General features: G+C 42.8%; 1 protein-coding gene and 1 pseudogene across 1 annotated transcript; one reads left to right on the top strand and one right to left on the bottom strand.

The window, feature by feature from the left end:
* Positions 1–2,091: 2,091 nt before the first annotated feature.
* Positions 2,092–12,264, top strand: plex9.2 (PML-like exon 9.2). Its single transcript, XM_045706282.1, has 3 exons — positions 2,092–2,261; positions 2,431–2,530; positions 11,125–12,264. Exons 2-3 carry the CDS (start codon positions 2,446–2,448, stop codon positions 11,814–11,816), a joined length of 777 nt encoding a protein of 258 aa, XP_045562238.1. The 5' UTR covers positions 2,092–2,261; positions 2,431–2,445; the 3' UTR covers positions 11,817–12,264.
* Positions 12,265–16,571: 4,307 nt separating this feature from the next.
* Positions 16,572–19,690, bottom strand: LOC106584640 (mannose-6-phosphate isomerase-like; annotated as a pseudogene).
* Between the last annotated feature and the right edge of the window lie 1,595 nt (positions 19,691–21,285).

The raw sequence follows: 21,285 nt of genomic DNA, 5'->3' as shown, positions 1-21,285 counted from the left end.
GAGATACCTATGAGTTGGGAGCAATAAGCCAATGAAGAAGAAAATGTACAACTTTAAAATGGAGATAGCTCAATGGCGCTTCCCATGCTGTCACAGACACTATAATGGCAGGAGTCCTCTATCTATCTCTATGGTCTGTTCACACACGTATATCTTCCCTCTCATTGGCTAGAATGGTCCGACCTGATTCTCGCTTCCTCCCGCCTGCCTTCCATCTTTGAGGGCATGTATTTCCATTGTTAGAGTGGTCACTTGAGAAAGTAGAAACCTTCCATCATCCCAGAGAAGAGTCCCCTAAGCAAGCTGGTCCTGGGGCTCTGTTCACAAACACAAACACACCCAACAGATCCCCAGGACAGCAACACAATTAGACCCAACCAAATCCTGAGAAAACAAAAATATAATTACTTGACACATTGGAAAGAATTTACAAAAAAAACAGAGCAAACTAGAATGCTATTTGGCCCTAAACAGTGAGTACACAGTGGCAGAATACCTGACCACTGTGACTGACCCAAACTTAAGGAAAGCTTTGACTATATACAGACTCAGTAAGCATAGTCTTGCTATTGAGAAAAGTCGCCGTAGGCAGACCTGGCTCTCAAGAGAAGACAGGCTATGTGCGCACTGCCCACAAAATGAGGTGGAAACTGAGATGCACTTCCTAACCTCCTGACAAATGTATGACCATATTAGAGATACATATTTCCCTCAGATTGCACAGATCCACAATGAATTCATATTTATGTTTATTTATTTTCCCTTTTTTACTTGAACTATTTGCACATCATTACAACACTGTATATATACATAAGATGACATTTGAAATATCTTTATTATTTTGGAACTTCTGTGAGTGTAATATGTACTGTTAACTTTTTATTGTTTATTTCACTTTTGTTTATCTATTTCACTTGCTTTGCCAATGTAAACATATGTTTCCCATGCCAATAAAGCCCCTTGAATTGAATTGAAAGGTGTCTGCAGAAGGGAAAAGCCTAGACGTCCGTGTCAAATCAAATCAAACTTTATTTGTCACATGCGCCGAATACAAGTGTAGACTTTACCGTGAAATGTTTGCTTACAAACCCTTAACCAACAGTGCAGTTCAAGAAGAGTTAAGAAAATAATTACCAAGTAGACTAAAATAAAAAGTAATAATAAAAAGCAACACAATAAGAATAACGAGGCTATATACAGGGGCACCGGTACCGAGTCAGTGTGTGGGGGTACAGGTTAGTTGAGGTCATTTGTACATGTAGGTAGGGGTGAAGTGACCATGCATAGATAATTAATCACAGTGAGTAGCAGCAGTGTACAAAAGGGAGGGGGGGGGGGGGGTCAATGTAAATTGTCAGGTGGCGATTTCATTAATTATGTTGTGGAAGAGATTATCTCATGTGTTGTAAAAGTGAGAAGAATGTGAAGTGTTGCAATTGTGGTTGGAACCATGAAGCAACGTTTTTTGTAATGTCCGACTAGGACTCCCTGCCATCCAGGACCTCTATACCAGGCGGTGTCAGAGAAAGGCCCTAAAAATTGTCAGACTCCAGCCACCCAAGCAACAGACTGTTCTCTTTGCTACCGCACTGCAAGCGGTACCAATGCACCAAGTCTGGAACCAACATGAGCCTGAACAGCTTCTACCCCCAAGACACAAGACTGATAAATAGTTAGTTAAATAGTTAACCAAATAGCAACCCAGATTACCTGCATTGACCCCTTGTTGAAAAAAAATATTTTTAGCTCATCACATACACTGCTGCTACTGTTTACTATCTGTCGTTTTTCCCCTAGTTATATGTACATATTTACCTCAATTACCTCGTACCCCTTGTATCGACACGGTACTCATACCTCTTGTATTTAACCAAGTTATCGTTACTCATTGTGTATCTATTAATATTTTCATTATTACGTGTTTTACTTTTCTGTCATTTCTTTCTCTCTACATTGTTGGGAAGGGCCGTAAGTAAGCATTTCACTGTTAGTCCACACCTTTTGTCTACGAAACATGTGACGAATAAAATAGTATTTTATTTTTACCTTGTTTTTTCAACCCCGTCCAGTTGGTGGCAGCAATACACCTTTTTGGGATGTGGTCCGCCATGAGACGCACAAGAAGAAGAAACAGAAGAAGACGTCGTTACAGTTAGAACAATGGTTTAGTTATACAAATCTTTCTAGAGTTTCCTCCCTCACTGTACTAATGCCCAAGGTTTGGGATTTCCGACACTAGCTGAATAGCCCCAAATAGAATGGTAAGAATCCAAGCAAAATAACGAAATTCTTTGGTCTAGTAATATTTATTGTTTCATTGTCTTGTCTCTGGCGAATTGTTTGCTCTCAACTTAATTCACGGCACATCTATAGTAAATCGTCAGCTTGAGCTCTGCATTTTCACAACATGTTTCTCTTTTTGATTCATAGACGTGATGAGAACTAATGGAAAATGAGAACAATCCCCTCGTTGTGGCCACCAGCTCTGGCCGAAGTTTGGTTTTCTTTGACTTGGAGACAACAGGACTTGGTCAGTCACTCGATATTCTTGCTACATTACATGTCGTGTCTGTCAGCCTGTAGTGTTGTTGATACATTGTAGCAGTTTGGTGGCGGTCCCTACTTTTGCTCTTGCAACAGTGTATGAAGAACCAACGTTGGCGCGATGTTTATCAACTTTCAATCAAAGCCAACGTTTACGTTTTTTCATAATCATTCAATATAATCATGTAGGGCAGGTGATATTAATTCACCATAGTAGTGTGATCAGTCTGTCCTGGTTCTGGGGACCAACAACAGACCTGCCAACATGCACGCATTTTGCGTACCAGCTACGCAATTCTCTGTCAATGTACGCAGGTACGAGATCCGAGTATTTTCTATATCTTTTTTTACATTTGAATAAAAAATAAATACACTGAGTAAATCTAACATCCCGATTCACGAGCTGCAACACACAGACATGTGCGGAGTTTTTGTCAACGGACATGGAGATGAATACATCATTATTGGACGTAGCTACCCAGTCAGTAAAGCTGTCAGAAGACGAGAGTGAGGAAACAGACAGAGCAGCAGTAACCCCGAAATCAAAAAAAGCAGAGTACACGCGCCTCAGAAGTGGTCATGCCTGACGCAATCCAAGCTATCATATCATGCATTTTATACTTTGTGCAAGTATGATGTCGACATCAGTCATCAAGGAAGCTCAGGTAAGTTCTTACATATAAGGATGCTAAATGATTTGATCCTAAGATATATTGCATAATATTACTATTGCCCATATTACTGAATGATTTGAATAAATGGGTCATGATAAAAGAATACAGCCACGGCCTGTTAATTTCCCCCTCAATTTATTGTACAATGTGGTCCCTCTTTCACTTTTAGATTGTAGACATCATGTGGATGGGAAAAAGCATCAGAAGCTACTGGCAGCTACAGCATCAACCCCAGCTATAGCAACATTTTCCTACCAAGCCAGTGATCTTATTTTTTATTTAACCTTTATTTAAACTAGGCAAGTCAGTTAAAAACAAATTCTTATTTACAATGACTGCCTAGGAACAGTGGATTAACTGCCTTGTTCAGGGGCAGAATGACAGATTTTTACCTTGTCAACTTGGGGATTCGATGGGGCGGGTAGTCAAAAGGTTGCTAGATCGAATCCCTGAGCTGACAAGGTAAAAATCTGTCATTCTGCCCCTGAACAAGGCAGTTAATCCACTGTTAAATAAAGGTTATATAAAATACAAATCTGGGCTGAAACTCTCTTTACTGCATATATTGTTGAACACAACCTGCTGTTGTGTGGCAGACCATGCAGGGCCACTTTTTCAAAAGATGTTTCTCGACGGTGACATCACAAAGCAGTATGGCTGTGCCAGGACGAAGACTGCAAACATCAAAAGACTGGCCCTTGATGATGAGCAAGGAATCACAGAGGCAATGAAGAGGTGTCCTTTCAGCCTGGCTACCGTTGGCAGTACTGACATGGAGGATGTCAAAATGTATCCGATTTTAGTACGGCTCTTTGATGCATGTATCGGCAAGGAAGTAGTGTTATTGCTTAAGCTATGTGAATCGAGAGAGTCTACAGGAAGAGCTGAATTTGACATAATTGACACTGAAATGAAGAAGAGGAGCATTCCGTGGTCCAATTGTGTGAGTTTTGCAGTGGATAATGCTGCTGTCATACAAGGTCTGGGAAAAGGGGTGGCAGAATTTGTGAAGACCCAAAATGAAAATGTGTACTTGATTGGTTGTGCCTGCCATTTGATACACATAGCTGCAGAGAGGGCATCAAGGCAGCTCAGTGTTAATACTGAAGACTTTCTCGTAAACCATCTTTTACTATCTCGACAAGAGTAGCAAGAGAAAGTCTTCTCTGCGTGACCTACAGATCCTGTGTGACACTGATGTCAGGAAGATTATGAAGCTGGTATCTACAAGATGGTTGCCCCTTGGCCAGTGTATCAACCGCTTTCTGCAGCAATGGGATCCTCTGTGTTCTTTGCTGATGAGGTATCGGAGAAAGACCACTGTGCCCCCAAGCTCCACCACAACAGCCACATCCTCTTCCTCACTTGAGCCCTCTGCTAGGCAGCCCAAGAGGTTTTCCTCCTCCACCACCACATTGCCAATGCCACGGCTCAAGCCCCCAGCTGACTCTCTACGTAGCCCCCACCGGGCTCCCCCGAGCCCCCACCGGGCTCCTCTGGAAGCAAAGTCACGCCATCCTCCATCAAATGTGGACCTACTGGCAAAACCTTCGACTTGACTCTCAGTATCTGTTCAAGCAAAGGGATATCGTGGACAAAGTGGCAGAACAAAAGGTAGAAAAGAAAGAAAAAGGACCAAAAGATTTTACAAATCCTGAGAAAGTCCTAAAATTTCTTACAGATCCGGTATCAAAAATCTATGCGTACTTTTTACAGAGAGCCATAGTAATTTTTTTATGTCGGAAATCTGATTCTGCAACAAGAGGAGCCGTGCATTAAAATTTTGCTGTCAACTTTAGAGATGCAGAAATGAGTAGTGGTGTCAAGCCTACACTCTACCTGGAGAGACAAAACCAGCTTCCTGACAAGGAGCTGTCCATTGGCCAGGACACCCGCACCTCCATAGGAAGCCTTCTATGCAGATGTCCAGATGTCAGAAACATATTTTCTTCTGCAGTAGACTACATGTTGCTGAAATTTCCATTTGGAGATGTGCTCCTCCAGCATGCAGTGGTTGCTGACATTGCCAACAGTCAGACTGCCAAGTTCTCATCCCTCAACTTTTTCATGGCACGCTTTCCCTGCGTTATTCCAGAGGGAACCTCTGTTGATCTGGTGGAGATGAGTTTAGACTCTCAGGCAACAACCTTTGAGCAGAGTCTGGTCAACATGCGCACGGATCAGACCTGCAGAGAAATCAGCACAATGAAAAGGGAGGAGCAGCCTGGTCTACTCCTGGGGATATTGGTCATATTCCACAGCAATGCAGACTGGGAACAAATACTCAGTCTCATTTCCAAGAACAAAACCCAGTACAGAGGCTCCCTCAGTACAGACATGCTGAGTGCCCTCGTTACCGAGAAGGTTTCTATGATTACCAGAGGAACTGTTTGTCATAGAGAAGTCTACCCGGATGCTCTGCTGCGTAAGGCTAAATCTGCTAACTACCAGGCAAATCTGTCTAGGAAATCATTTCCTGAACATTTGAAGGTCTCCGGAAGATTTGTTCTCACTCACTGTTTCCTATCATAGCTTTTTCCTTTTTATTATGGAGAACATGTTTATTTGATACTGATGCTCTGCTCTAACATTTGTTCTTATATCAGAGTTTAAAAATAAATATCGTGCATTAGACGTTGGCACATTTTGTACCCATACAAATAACTTGTTATCTGCTTTTTTTCCAAGATGGCGTAGCAGTTCAGACGTCCTCTACCCTCCTCTTGTCGTGTCCCGTGTATATATATTTACATTTTTTTTTTTCTTCACTTATCTTTTTATATATATATATATATTTTTTAATTCTAAAAACTCAACCTCAAAGCACTCTCCTGCAACCCGCCTCACCAATTTAAAAAAGAAAGTATTATTTACCTCATCTGAATTCCACAACAGAAGCTAGCAAGTGTTTAGCCATTTTCACTGGCTAACGTTGAAGTTCAGCTAGCCACGGTTAGCTGTCCTCAGCTATCCATTAGCTCGAAAAGCTATCGCCAGTTTTTGTACAGCGCGACTCAGACCAGAGCATACCGGACCTATTCTCTCTCCTTTCCCCGATTTCTACCGCAGGCTTTGGACATTTACACCTGGATCTTGCAGCTAACTAGCTGCTACCTGAGTGACTATTGGCAACGTCGGTCACGGAATTAACACACATTATTACGGAGCTAGCCAGCTAGCCAGCTGAAGAGTTCCGTCAGCCACTCCTGGGCTATTCCTGAGCTAGCCAGCTGAAGTGTCTCCTGGGCTACAACTCACCTATCCTGACCCGTTTTACTGCCGATGCGGAGCCCCATCGGGTCTTCACGACTGGACCACCGACGTTATCTGCCCGAGGGAGTTATCCAACTGGCCCCTCCGTCGCGACGTAACCTGATCGCCCATCTGCGGCCCGCTAATCGTTAGCTGTCTTTTCGGCTGCGATCTGAATAGGTCTATCGGACACTTTTCTTGGGCCACTATAACTAACTATTTTGCCAACTTGGACTGGTCCCCCCTTCCACACGGAACCCCACTAACCCACAGACGGAAACGCACGAGGTGGCTAAAAACAGACCTCCCTCCCATCTTCCACCAGCTTGCTACCTATGGCCCGGCTAGCTGTCTGAATCTCACTGGACCTTTTGATCACTCGGCTAAGCATGCCTCTCCTTAATGTCAATATGCCTTCTCCATTGCTGTTCTGGTTAGTGTTTATTGGCTTATTTCACTGTAGAGCCTCTAGCCCTGCTCATTATACCTTATCCAACCTCTCAGTTCCTCCACCCACACATGCTATGACATCTTCTGGTTTCAATGATGTTTCTAGAGACAATATCTCTCTCATAATCACTAAATGCCTAGGTTTACCTCCTCTGTACTCACATCCCACCATACCTTTGTCTGTACATTATACCTTGAAGCTATTTTATCGCCCCCAGAAACCTGCTCCTTTTTCTCTCTATTCTGGACGTCACAGACGACCAATTCTTATAGCTTTTAGCCGTACCCTCATACTTATTCTTCTCTGCTCCTCTGGGGATGTAGAGGTGAATCCAGGCCCTGCAGTGCCTGGCTCCACTCCTACTCCCCAGGCGCTCTCTTTTGATGACTTCTGTAACCGTAATAACCTTGGTTTCATGCATGTTAACATTAGAAGCCTCCTCCCTAAGTTTGTTTTATTCACTGCTTTAGCACACTCTGCCAACCCGGATGTCCTAGCTGTGTCTGAATCTTGGCTTAGGAAGTCCACCAAAAACTCTGAAATCTTCATCCCTAACTACAACGTTTTCAGACAAGATAGAACGACCAAAGGGGGGCGGTGTTGCAATCTACTGCAGAGAGAGCCTGCAGAGTTCTGTCCTGCTATCCAGGTCTGTACCCAAACAATTTGAACTTCTACTTTTAAAAATCCACCTCTCCAAAAACAAGTCTCTCACCGTTGCCGCCTGCTATAGACCCCCCTCGGCCCCTAGTTGTGCTCTGGACACCATATGTGAACTGATTGCCCCCATCTATCTTCAGAGCTCGTGCTACTAGGTGACCTAAACTGGGACATGCTTAACACCCCAGCCATCCTACAATCCAAGCTTGATGCCCTCAATCTCACACAAATTATTAATGAACCCACCAGGTACAACCCCAAAGCCGCAAACACTGGCACCCTCATAGATATCATCCTAACCAACGTGCCCTCTAAATACACCTCTGCTGTTTTCAACCAAGATCTCAGCGATCACTGCCTCATTGCCTGCACCCGTAATGGGTCAGCGGTCAAACGACCTCCACTCATCACTGTCAAACGCTCCCTGAAACATTTCAACGAGCAAGCCTTTCTATTCGACCTGGCCCTAGTATCCTGGAAGGATATTGACCTCATCCCGTCAGTAGAGGATGCCTGGTTATTTTTTTTAAATGCCTTCCTCTCCATCTTAAATAAGCATGCCCCTTTCAAGAAATTTAGAACCAGGAACAGATATAGCCCTTGGTTCTCCCCAGACCTGACTGCCCTTAACCAACACAAAAATATCCTGTGGCGTTCTGCATTAGCATCGAACTGCCCCCGCGATATGCAACTTTTTAGGGAAGTTAGAAACCAATACACACAGGCAGTTAGAAACGCCAAGGCTAGCTTTTTCAAACAGAAATTCGCTTCGTGCAACTCCAACTCTAAAAAGTTCTGGGACATTGTAAAGTCCATGGAGAATAAGAACACCTCCTCCCAACTGCCCACTGCACTGAGGATAGGAAACTCTGTCACCACCGATAAGCCCACTATAATTGAGAATTTCAATAAGCATTTTTCTACGGCTGGCCATGCTTTCCACCTAACTACCCCTACTGCATTCAACAGCACTGCACCCCCCACAGCTACTCGCCCAAGCCTCCCCCATTTCTCCTTCTCCCAAATCCATTCAGCTGATGTTCTGAAAGAGCTGCAAAATCTGGACCCCTACAAATCAGCTGGGCTTGACAATCTGGACCCTTTCTTTCTAAAATTATCTGCCGAAATTATTGCAACCCCTATTACTAGCCTGTTCAACCTCTCTTTCGTGTCGTCTGAGATTCCCATAGATTGGAAAGCAGCTGCTGTCATCCCCCTCTTCAAAGGAGGTGACACTCTTGACCCAAATTGCTACAGACCTATATCCATCCTACCCTGCCTTTCTAAGGTCTTCGAAAGCCAAGTCAACAAACAGATTACCGACCATTTCGAATCCCACCGCACCCTCTCCGCTATGCAATCTGGTTTCAGAGCTGGTCATGGGTGCACCTCAGCCACGCTCAAGGTCCTAAACGACATCGTAACCGCCATCGATAAGAAACAATACTGTGCTGCCGTATTCATTGACCTGGCCAAAGCTTTTGACTCTGTTAATCACCACATCCTCATCGGCAGACTCAGTAGCCTTGGTTTCTCAAACGATTGCGTCGCCTGGTTCACCAACTACTTCTCTGACAGAGTTCAGTGTGTCAAATCGGAGGGCCTACTGTCTGGACCTCTGGCAGTCTCTATGGGGGTACCACAGGGTTCAATTCTTGGGCCAACTCTTTTCTCTGTATACATAAATGATGTCGCTCTTGCTGCTGGTGAATCTCTGATCCACCTCTACGCAGACGACACCATTCTGTACACTTCTGGCCCTTCTTTGGACACTGTGTTAACAACCCTCCAGACGAGCTTCAATGCCATTCAACTCTCCTTCCGTGGTCTCCAACTGCTCCTAAACACAAGTAAAACTAAATGCATGCTCTTCAACCGATCGCTGCCTGCACCTGCCCGCCTGTCCAGCATCACTTCTCTGGACGGTTCTAACTTAGAATTTGTGGACAACTGCAAATACCTAGGTGTCTGGTTAGACTGTAAACTCTCCTTCCAGACTCACATCAATCATCTCCAATCCAAAGTGAAATCTCGAATTGGCTTCCTATTTCGCAACAAAGCATCCTTCACTCATGCTGCCAAACATACCCTCGTAAAACTGACCATCCTACAAATCCTCGACTTCGGCGATGTCATTTACAAAATATCTTCCAATACCCTACTCAACAAGCTGGATGCAGTCTATCACAGTGCCATCCGTTTTGTCACCAAAGCCCCATATACTACCCACCACTGCGACCTGTACGCTCTCGTTGGCTGGCCTTCGCTTCATAATCGTCGCCAAACACATTGGCTCCAGGTCATCTACAAGACCCTGCTAGGTAAAGTCCCCCCTTATCTCCGCTCACTGGTCACCATAGCAGCACCCACCTGTAGCACGCGCTCCAGCAGGTATATCTCTCTGGTCACCCCTAAAGCCAACTCCTCCTTTGGTCGTCTCTCCTTCCAGTTCTCTGCTGCCAATGACTGGAACGAACTACAAAAATCTCAAACTGGAAACCCTTATCTCCCTCACTAGCTTTAAGCACCAGCTGTCAGAGCAGCTCACAGATCACTGCACCTGTACATAGCCCATCTATAATTTAGCCCAAACTACTACCTCTTCCCCTACTGTATTTATTTATTTTATTTATTTTGCTCCTTTGCACCATATTATTTATATTTTATCTCTGAACTTTCTTCAAACTACAAATCTACCATTCCAGTGTTTTTCTTGCTATACTTTATTTATTTTGCCACCATGGCATTTTTTTGCCTTTACCTCCCTTATCTCACATCATTTGCTCACATTGTATATAGTCTTATTTTTTTATTTTTTTTATTCTACTGCATCATTGATTGTATGTTGTTTTACTCCATGTGTAACTCTGTGTTTTTGTATGTTGTCGAACTGCTTTGCTTTATCTTGGCCAGGTCGCAATTGTAAATGAGAACTTGTTCTCAACTTGCCTACCTGGTTAAATAAAGGTGAAATAAATAAATAAAATAAAAATATTATTTGTTTTAATGAAATTCAATAAAAAACTCCAAGAATAAAGGCCCTTTGTGTGTTCTTTGTAATTACATCTTGTTAGTGACTTTTACCATATGTGTAAATGGAATGCTGACAAGGTATTCCAACCTTGTATAGACTTGATTTGGTACAATTCTATAATTGCGATCAGACTCACAAACAGAGCGCGCATGAGCGTGCAGGGGGGAAAGAACCCCAACACGTGCTATGCCTGCCAGTTGAATCTCCAATTTGCCGCACGCATCTGGTACTCTAAAAAGTTGGACAAGGTTGGCAGGTCTGCAGCAGACTCTTGTCTCAGGCAGCCCAGAACTAACACAGATAGAATCAAAGAATATCACTGATTTGAATGAACCTTGAATCAGGTGTGTAGTTCTGTATGGAAGAAAAGCCTGCAACCCCTGTGGGTCTCCAGGACCGGGACTGAAAATCACTAACCTAATGTTATGTGAACGTCTCAATCATTTCTATACGGTCTACCGTGGTCTTGATAACTGATTGAGTGTTTGTAATGCTTGTCATTCCAACAGGTCAGAGCTGTGAAATCATCCAGCTGGCTGCAGTAAGTGGGGGTCACTCCCTGAACCTCTACACTGTCCCTCGATGTCGGATGCAGCGTGGATCCGCCAAGGTCACAGGCTTCAGAGTCCGGAGGCACAGGCTCTACCACCATCGCTGCCCTGTCCTGACCAACTCCCTCAAAGAAGTCCTAGTCTCCTTCATAGCCTTCTTGCGCATGTTGGACCGCCCAATGGTCGTTGGTCACAATATCCGTCGCTTCGACTGCCCTGTGCTAGCTAGAGCGCTTGACGAGTTTGACCTTAAAGCTGAGTTCCAGATAGCAGTTTCTGGTTGCTTGGACACGCTCCCGTTGGCGCGAGAGATTCTGAAGGGACGTGGACTCCAGAGTTTTCGGCAGGAAAACCTTGTTTGGATAGTGGTTGGCATCTCCTACGAGGCGCATAATGCCTTGGAGGATGTGCGGGCACTGCAGAGGCTCTATGGTGCCCTCAGACCCACGCTAGAGCAGGTCCTCAGGCAGAGCTTCACCCTGGACACCATGGCAGAGCCAGCACCCAAGCAGCCCCCTGCAGCCAAGGCCAAGGGGTCCTGTAAGGCACCAGGTCAGTGGCCCCTGTGGAAGAACTTCAAACAGGAAGTGAAGGTCACAGAGGGACCCAAAGGGGGCACCACAGGCCAGAGTGATGCAAAACTCTTATAATGGATAATGGATGTAAATGAAACTAAAGGGCATTTTCACATGTTGTGGAGTTATAAATTACAGCCGCTCATTTAAATAATTGAAGGTTCTGACTTTGTGATGGATTGTAATGTGTTTGTGAAATTGTTTTAAATTCAATATGTTTTCAGAAAATAAAGCTGTAATTTTTTTTGTAACACTTCAACTTGTTAGGGGAATTCAACCAGAGATTGGTTAGAACAGTTACCTGCTACCCTCCCAGGGTAAGTGTTAGCCATAGCATTTACAAAGAGATATCTATCAAACATCTTAGAATAGGGAGTGCTGATTTTATGATCAGGTTTGCCTTTTTAAATCACAATGAATAATATTACATGGAGAGGGGACCTGATCCTAGATCAGCACCACTACTCTGAGATGCTCTCCTTTCCAAATTCTACTTTACCAATAAAGTTATGGGCTTGTTACATTTGTTGAGGAATAAAAGTACATTCAAAAGGTGCGTAGTAGGCTAGAAATGTACCTTTTTTTGAGGAAAGATTAGAACCTGTGAACTTCTGGCCCCTATCCCACTGCGTTCACTGTGGCAGTAGGGGGAAGTGCACCACCCTTGTTATTTCACGTATTTAAAGAGACACTAACGTACTCATGCAGGACAGAAGCAACATCGCTGCTCCCAGTGTGGGAAGAGTTACACACCCTCTTGTGTCTTAAAGAGACACTAGCATACTCTCACAGGAGAGAAGCCATATCACTGCTCCCAGTGTGGGAATAATTACACGCCCTCTGGTGTCTTAAAGAAACACCAGCTCACTCACTCAACGGAGAGAAGCCATATCGCTGCTCCCAGTGTGGGAAGAATTTCAGTGTCCAGCATAATTTTAAGAGTCACCAGCTCACTCACACAGGAGAGAAAATGTAAGTTTGATCTACTATTTATTAGGATCCCCAATAAGCTGCTGCCGAGACAGTGGCTACTCTTCTTGGGGTCTAAACAGGAAACACATAAAATACATAAATATATACATAGCACTACATTTACATTACAATTGAGTCATTTAGCAGATGCTCCCATCCAGAGACTTGCAGCTAGTGCATTCATCTAAAGATAGCCAGGCGAGACAACCACATATCACAGTCGTATCCCAACCTTGTATCATATACATTATACAATGCAAAATACATAAAAATGTCTGTGTGTCTCTTCACAGTCCCTGTCATGCCGTATGGTGTTCTTTTATCTGGGTTTTATTGCTAGCTTGAGTTACCTGGGTGACAGAGAGTTCCATGTAGTCATGGCTCTATTTAATACTGTGTGTTTCCCAGCCACTGTTCTGGACCTGGGGACTGTAAAGAAACCTCAGGTTGCATGTATTGTGTTGTACAGATGAGTGGGTGAACTGTGTACCAACTGCTTGAACAGACAGTTCGGTACCTTCAACACATCAACACCTTGCACAAAGACCAATAGTGATGCAGTCAATCACTGAACTTTGAACCAGGACAGATTGACATACGTCACTGACATTCACCCTCCATGTACATCTAAGTGCAATATGTGCTGCTCTGTTCTAGACCAACTGCAATTTGCCTATGTCCTTCTTTGCCGCACCTGACAAAACTAGGGCCTGTAGCACGTGTCTGGTTGACTGAGATGTCAAGAAATCAGGGCAACGTCTTATCATGGACAGACCTCTTCCCAATTTAAGAAAGGGAAAGGGGGATTCTACCACTGAGTCTATGTTTTGACCATGACAGCATGCTATCTAGGGTAACACCCAGCAGTTTAATCTCCTCAACTTGCTCAATAGCCACATCATTCAAAAAAATATGCTTTTAGTTTTTTTGGGTATTTAGCACCAGTCTATTGCTAGTTACTCATAAAACTGACTGTAGCTCTATGTTAAGGGTGTCAGTTATTTATTTTACTGTTGTAGCCGACGTGTATACTGTTGAGTCATCAGCGTGCATAGACACACAGGCTTTATTCAAGGTCATTGGAAGGTCATTAGTAAAACCCGAAAACAATAATGGACCTAGCCGGCTGCCCTGCGGTACACCACACTCAATCGAATTTGCATCAGAGAGGTTTCTATTAAAGAAAACCCTCTGTGTTCTATTAGATAGGTAACTCTCAATCTATGATAAGGCAGAGGATGTTAATCCATAACACCTACGTTTGCTATGATCAATGTTTGAACCGTTGAAGGGTGCTTTATTGAATGAGCGCTGCCTCCCTCCAGGCCTGAGGGCACACTCCATCTTCGAGGCTTTGATTGAAGATGTGACAAATAGGAGTTGCAATGTATTCCGCTACCAACCTCAGTAATTTACCATCCAGGTTGTCGGTACCAGGTGGTTTGTCCTTATTTAGAGACAGCAGTAATATTTTTCACCTCTTCCACACTAACTTTGCGGACTTCAAAGCTACAGTGATTGTCTTTCATTATTTGGTTCGTTATGCGTGAATATAAAAGCTCAGCATTTGTTGTTTGCATGTCATGCTTAAATGTTCTAATCTTGTCAACAAAAAAGTTATTTGTGTTTGGCAAAATCAAAGGCTTTTGTTTTATTTTATTTTTTATTATGAATGAGCCATCAGCCTCAATACAAAATGGTGCTTAGCTAGCCTTTCTGCCTAGAAATTCATTTAAGGTACTCAAGCTTTTTACTAGTATTCCTTATATGATTTGTCTTTGTTACATAGTATAGTATTTGTTTCTTTTTGTTTAGTTACGTGAATTTCTCAATTTACTGTATGTTTGCCAATCTGCTGTTTTGCCAGACTTATTTGCCATTCCCTTTGCCTCATCCCTCTCAGCCATACCTTTTTTTTCAATTCATCATCTATCCTGAGGGATTTGGCAGTTTTAACAGTCAGTTTCTTCAGTGGCATGTATTCATTGATGCCAAGGAAGCCAGGCTTCGCCAAAAACTTTACCAAGAAAATAAAATCGAATAATGTATATTTCGTCTCTCTGTGATTCATATTTTTACTTCAATTCGGAAGAGGCTGAATTTATCTCACTGGAGATTGCATCCGAGCGAGCGAAACAGCCATCTGTCTCAGTATGTGTAGCTGATCTATACTGAACAAAAATATGAACTCAACATGTAAAGTGTTGGTTGCATGTTTCATGAGCTAAATAAAAGATCCAGGAATTTTCCATACTCACAAAAAGCTTATTTCTCTCAAATTTGGTGCACAATTTTGTTTACATCCCTGTTAGTGAACATTTCTCCTTTTTCCAAGATAATACATCCACCTGACAGGTGTGACATATCAAGAAGCTGATTAAACAGCGTGATCATTACACAGGTGCACTTTGTGCTGGGGACAATAAGGCCACTCTAAAATGTGCAGTTTTGTCACACAACACAATGTCACAGATGTCTCAAGTTTTGAGGGAGCGTGCAATTGGCATGCTGACTGCAGAAATGTCCATCAGAGCTGTTGCCAGATAATTGAATGTTCATTTTTCTACCATAAGCCGCCCCCAACATTGTTTTAGAGAATTTGGTAGTACGTCCAACCGGCCTCACAACCGCAGACCACGTGTAACCACCCAGCCCAGGACCTTCACATCCGGCTTCTTCACCTGCAGGATCGTCTGAGATCAGCCACCCGGACAGCTGATTAAACTGTGGGTTTGCACAACCAAAGAATTTCCACACAAACTGTCAGAAATGTCTCAGGGAAGATCATCTGCGTGCTGGTTGTCCTCACCAGGGTCTAGACCTGACTGCAGTTCGACGTTGTAACCAACGTCAGTGGGCAAATTCTCACCATCACTGGCACCCTGGAGAAGTGGATGAAACTGGATGAATGAAGTGGATGAAACTGGATGAATCCCAGTTTCAACTGTACAAGGCATATGGCAGACAGCGTGTATGGCATTGTGTGGGCGAGCGGTTTGCTGATGTTAAAGTTTTAAACAGAGTGACCCATGGTCGGGTTATGGCATGTACAGGCATATGCTATGGACAACTATAATAAACTATACACAATTCATGGAAGCTGAAAATGTCCCAGTACTTCCATGCCCTGCATACTCACAAGACATGTCACCCATTGAGCACGTTTGGGATGCTCTGGATCAACATGTACTACAGCGTGTTCGCGTTCCCGCCAATATCCAGCAACTTCGCACAGCCATTGAAGGGGAGTGGGAGAACATTCCACAGACCACAATCAACAGCCTGATCAACTCTATGCAAAGGATTGCGCTGTATGAAGCAAATGGTGGTCACACCAAATACTGACTGATTTTCTGATCCACGCCCCTACTTTTTTTTAATTATTTTTTTTACCTCTACAGGATTGGTTTCCCCCCTGTGGGACGTTTGAGCTAACGTGCGCTAATTTGATTAGCATGACATTGTAAGTAACAAGAAAAATTCCCAGGACATAGAGATGTCTTATATGGGCAGAAAGTAAAAATTCTTATTAATCTAACTGCACTTTCCAATTTACAGTAGCTATTACAGTGAAATAATACCATGCTATTGTTTGACAGTGCACAGTTATGTACTTGAAAATGTAACTAAACCAATTAGGAACATTTTGGGCAGACTTGATACAACATTTTGAACAGTAATGCAATGGTTCATTGGATCAGTCTAAAACGTTGCAAATACACTGCTTCCATCTAGTGGCCAAAATCTAAATTGCTCCTAAACTGCAATAATACATTGTGGCCTTTCTCTTGCATTTCAAAGATGATAAAAATATATCTAATGTGTTATATTCCGATACATTACTTTTACATTTCCACAAACTTCAAAGTGTTTTGTTTCAAATGGTATCAAGAATATGCATATCCTTGCTTCAGGTCCAGAGCTACAGGCCGGCGCGCACCGTGTTGTCTGAGCAGGCCATGCACTCGATGCAGTCTGAATAGAGAGATAACGAGGGAAAGGACAGGATACACAATGTTTTTTCTTTCAAAGTTAATTTTCAAAAAAGATTCGGAGAATTCTCACTGTTCTGTATTTGTTATTCATTGCAACTTTACATGTCAACTTAAAATAATATAATTTATGTAATAAATAAATATAATATGTAATATTACGAAGGTATCCTAAATGTATCATAACATTCAATACGTATTTCAATAGCTGATTTTATTATAGATTAAAATAAAACATACACACTGGTATAGCTCCCAAAGTTTAATCAGTTGAAAGGCTGTACACTTTGGGACCATTTACCAGTGAGGATTAGTTTTTAGTTCAACATTATCCTCTGGACTAATCCAGCACCAGGGTAAAGTGTTTTCTGGGTGTGCACATTACCATCCCCAATAAACAATAGCTAATCTATTGTACTTTATGAGCTATTATTATCATCATCAATACACTACTTTAACACATCTAGTTGACTCTAAGAAGCTGATTGGTTGACCCCTGACCTCCATAGAGGTATGCGTGCGGCTTATTGGCTCCCAGAAACATAGCGTCGACCGGGCTCCAGCACCATGCGGTTCAGGAAGTAGATGGAGAAACATCCGATGTCACCCGGATACTGGGAGTGGAGCCGGAGCAACAGCTCACCGTTATTACCCGATGTGTCCTTCCCTGCAGCAGCTGGACAGGGTACAACAGGTACAAAAGGGTCATGTTCATTAGAGCACGCAACGAAAAAAACTGTTTTGTTACAGAAAATGAGTGTTTCTTTTTGGACAAGTCCCTCCCTGTTTCAGTCAGCTTTTTTTCTGTTTAGTGCTTATTGAACACAACCCAGGTCTCTCTTGTGAAAGAGATGTGTAATCTCAATAAGACTAACCTGGATAAATGAAGGTTGAATATTACACACAAAGATGTATTGGTGCAAGAGGTCTTTTGGAAAACATGACTGAGCATTATGCTGTAGAATATTTACAATCCCAAAGAGAATATCATTTATGCCCACATTCATACTCATGTACTATTGATTATATAAAAGAGAACACCTCTTTTTGGGGCTTTCGCAAGAAAACTGGGGCCTAGCCTGATCCTAGATCTGTTTGTGCTTTTCTGCTATGGTCGTTGTCATGCCAAACATGACATATTTGGTTACTATACAGCACAAACAGATCTGGGACCAGGCTAGTTGGGGTCTAGCTACATGAGGAAGGGTAAAGGCGTCACAGAAATAAAATACTTGTTGTATAATGCTCTCACCATCCTCAGTGACTCTTTTCACCAGCATGTTGAGTTGGTCCACAAACACCTTCTTCTCACAGTTCATCATGCGGGTGAAGCACTTCTTGAGGGCCAGCGAGATGCGGAGTGCCTCCCCGATACTGCTCTGCAGTTCCTCCGCCGCCTCATTTCCGACAAGGGCGTGAAACTCTGGGATAGCTGAGATGGACACACAGACAGACACTATTAACACACTATAATGGCCTTTAAAGGATAATTGAATATCATTGATCTCTCCTTTATTTAGCTTGAAGTGAAGGAAATCACTGAACTGAGAGGTTGAATACATTTTAAAACATGGATTATAAAACAATGATAAATGGACAATCTGAAAGATATGCTAGATTTCTTATCAGCCAAAATATTTTTTACACCATAATTACATAAAAAAAACACACAAAAATAACAAATGACCATGCATTGTAATGTTTCCAAAACAAGAAATGTATTAGTAAGAAGTAATGTGGTATATTGCTAAATTTCATTTCATTTTTTGAGACAAAATGTTCAGCTGTGGGAGGTTACCGTGGTAACGGGGCCACTCCAGTCGTGTCAGATGTGTCTGTGAGATCTGGGATCTGACTGCTAGGGCATCTCTTCACTGTCAGTTGAAGCAGCAGACTCAAACTAACGTTGAAAAACAACAGAGCTTGTGAACAAAACCAATGTAAATAGCCAAAAAAACACGCTGACAAAGTCTCACTTTGTAGTCTTTAGAGTAAATAAGACCAACTTTTATGCCTGTGCGCAGCGCCTCCAAAACATGAATCTATCAGCACTTCACTCATTGTGCACAGCTCCCCCGCCAGGCAGTGTGTTTGTGCGGGGTGGGATATAGGATTCCTATTTCTTTGTGCGATTAGCAGTTAAGAAACATAAACAAAACAGCTACTGCAGCATTTTTCTTCTATAAATCGCAAGTCGCACATGTACTCATACTTTACTTTTGACTATTTGTATTTGTGAATGTGATGCTCGCACTGTAGATCATTGCAAATTGACCGAATACACACTCTTACCCGCCAATACCTAAAGTTACCCGCATTCGGCGGATGTTAATTTTCATGCCATGTATGCCACTCACATTTGAGAAAGCCAATGATCTCTTCCACAGGTCTGAAGCCACAGAGGCCTTCAAACTGACTAAGTGCGATGGCCATCTCAGGCTTGTGGTTGTTGTCAGGGTAATGCTCTGGAAACTGATGTGTGGACCAACGGGGAAAGGACAATATGATTACCAAAATGAAAACAAATGAAGAACACACACCATTTATACTTGAGATAAATATTTGTAAACCACTCCTCCCTTTACTCTGGTTTCCGGGTTATTCAGTAGCCACTGAACGAAAGAAAAAAGGTGAGATACAATCTGAATTTGTCCAATAAGAAACGGTTGTTAACTTTTTCCGCTGCAAAATGTTTTGCTACAGTGTGTCCTAATGAACACTTACCCTGTTGGGATGAGCCTGTATGGACAGAGCGGTGTTAACTGACAGGACCTTGAAGAGGAAGGGCAACTGGCCATGGAAAGTGTCTTTGACCTTTGACCCCAAGCATGCTGGGTAGTCTGCGATCCACTGGCCCAGCGTCCTCTGGGCTATCCTGTTGTCCTTGATGAGGGCGTCTCCTTTGGGGTGAGCGCCCGTCCACAGCTGACAGAAGACAGAAGGTGGGGCCTCATTACTGACCAAGAGGAGTTTGTTTACAACCATTAACATCTCTTTGTAATTGTACTTTTTTTGTGATCAGTTGTTTATTCGGTTTTTCGAAGACTATAATGAAAACAGACACCTTGTATCAAACAAAATTGTCAGTAACATGCAATGAATGGACAAACAGGATATGAATTTATTATTTAACCTTTATTTAACTAGGCAAATCAGTTAAGAACAAATTCTTATTTACAATGACGGCCTACCAGGGAACAGTGGGTTAACTGCCTTGTTCAGGGGCAGAATGACAGATTTTTACCTTGTCAGTTCGGGGATTCGATCTAGCAACCTTTCAGTTACTGGCCCCAGCGCTCTAACGACGAGGCTACCTGCTAACCACGAGGCTACCTGCTAACCAAAAGGTTGCTTGTTCGGATCCCCGAGACGGCAAGGTGTAAAATATGCCTGTGATGTGACCCCACTCTGAAGGTGGAGTTGGGATATGCAATAAATAGTGATTTTCTCCAGACAATGTATTATTCCTGTCCTGCAGATTGGTTTTCACGGATTGGTCCCTTCGGGGCTTTAGCTGAGCCCGTAGCGGTCTAAGACATCGCAGTGCTAGAGGCATCACTACATACAATCGGCCTTGGCCCAGTGTCGTCCGGGTTAGGGGAGAGTTTGGCCGGAGTGGGCCGTCATTGTAAATAAGAATTTGTTCTTAACCGACTTGTTACTTAACTAAAGGTTAAATAAACTAATAAAGCTCCTTCAATGCCTGTCCTTTTCACAAGTCATTATTTATTTAGTTACAGCGTCACAGGAAGTGTTTCTCATAAAGGTTAGTAGTATGGGAGTGATGACATTTTTATCAGTGTGAAACACAACGTCCAATGCAGTGGTGAATGGGCAGATTTTATTTTCATACTCCACAATCATCATCATCCATAGCTGATAGCCTGGGTGCCATATCCTGTCTGAGTCAATCCTCTGGTACAAAACAGTAGCTAACTAAAACTAGGATGACACGTAGGTTTACCTCCTATGCATTGAAGATCGTTGTACTGAACTGTATGAACTGTTTTGTAGGGGGCGGCAGGTAGCCTAGTGGTTACCAGCAAAACACTCTAACCGCTAGGCTACCTGCCACCCTATACCTTACTGCAGGGTGCCCCAACAGGCGGCCCATGGGCCAAATGGTAATATATATATATATATATATATATAGTTTTTCATTGTTGGACATAAAAGACTGTAAAAACACCAAGAATTGAGCTACACGTGATTTTATATACAAATGTAAACAAGGTTTGAAATTATTATGTTTTAGTCTATCTGTTTGGGCTTCCTGCAGTCAATTTACAGTCCACAAATTATTTGTAATTATAAACTGGGTGGTTCGAGCCCTGAATGATATTGGCTGACAGCCATGGTATATCAGACGATATACCATGGTTACGACAAAACATTTATTTTTACTGCTCTAATTACATTGGTAACCAGTTTATAATAACAATAAGGCACCTCAGGGGTTTGTGATATATGACCAATATATACCACGGCTAAGGGCTGTAATCCAGGCACTTCACATTGCGTCTTGCATAAGAACAGGGAGGCAGGTAGCCTAGTGGTTAGAGTGTAGAGGTGACAGGTAG

The sequence above is a fragment of the Salmo salar genome, chromosome ssa23 (assembly GCF_905237065.1).
Source record: "Salmo salar chromosome ssa23, Ssal_v3.1, whole genome shotgun sequence".
In the NCBI taxonomy this organism is placed as follows: Eukaryota; Metazoa; Chordata; class Actinopteri; order Salmoniformes; family Salmonidae; genus Salmo; species Salmo salar.
This window is presented reverse-complemented; position numbering and strand designations above follow the sequence as displayed.

Coding starts and splice junctions, on each gene's coding strand:
- plex9.2 (XM_045706282.1), top strand. CDS start 2,446: ATGGAAAATGAGAACAATCCCCTCGTTGTGGCCACCAGCTCTGGCCGA. Junction 2,531..11,124: donor CTTGGAGACAACAGGACTTG/GTCAGTCACTCG, acceptor TCATTCCAACAG/GTCAGAGCTGTGAAATCATC.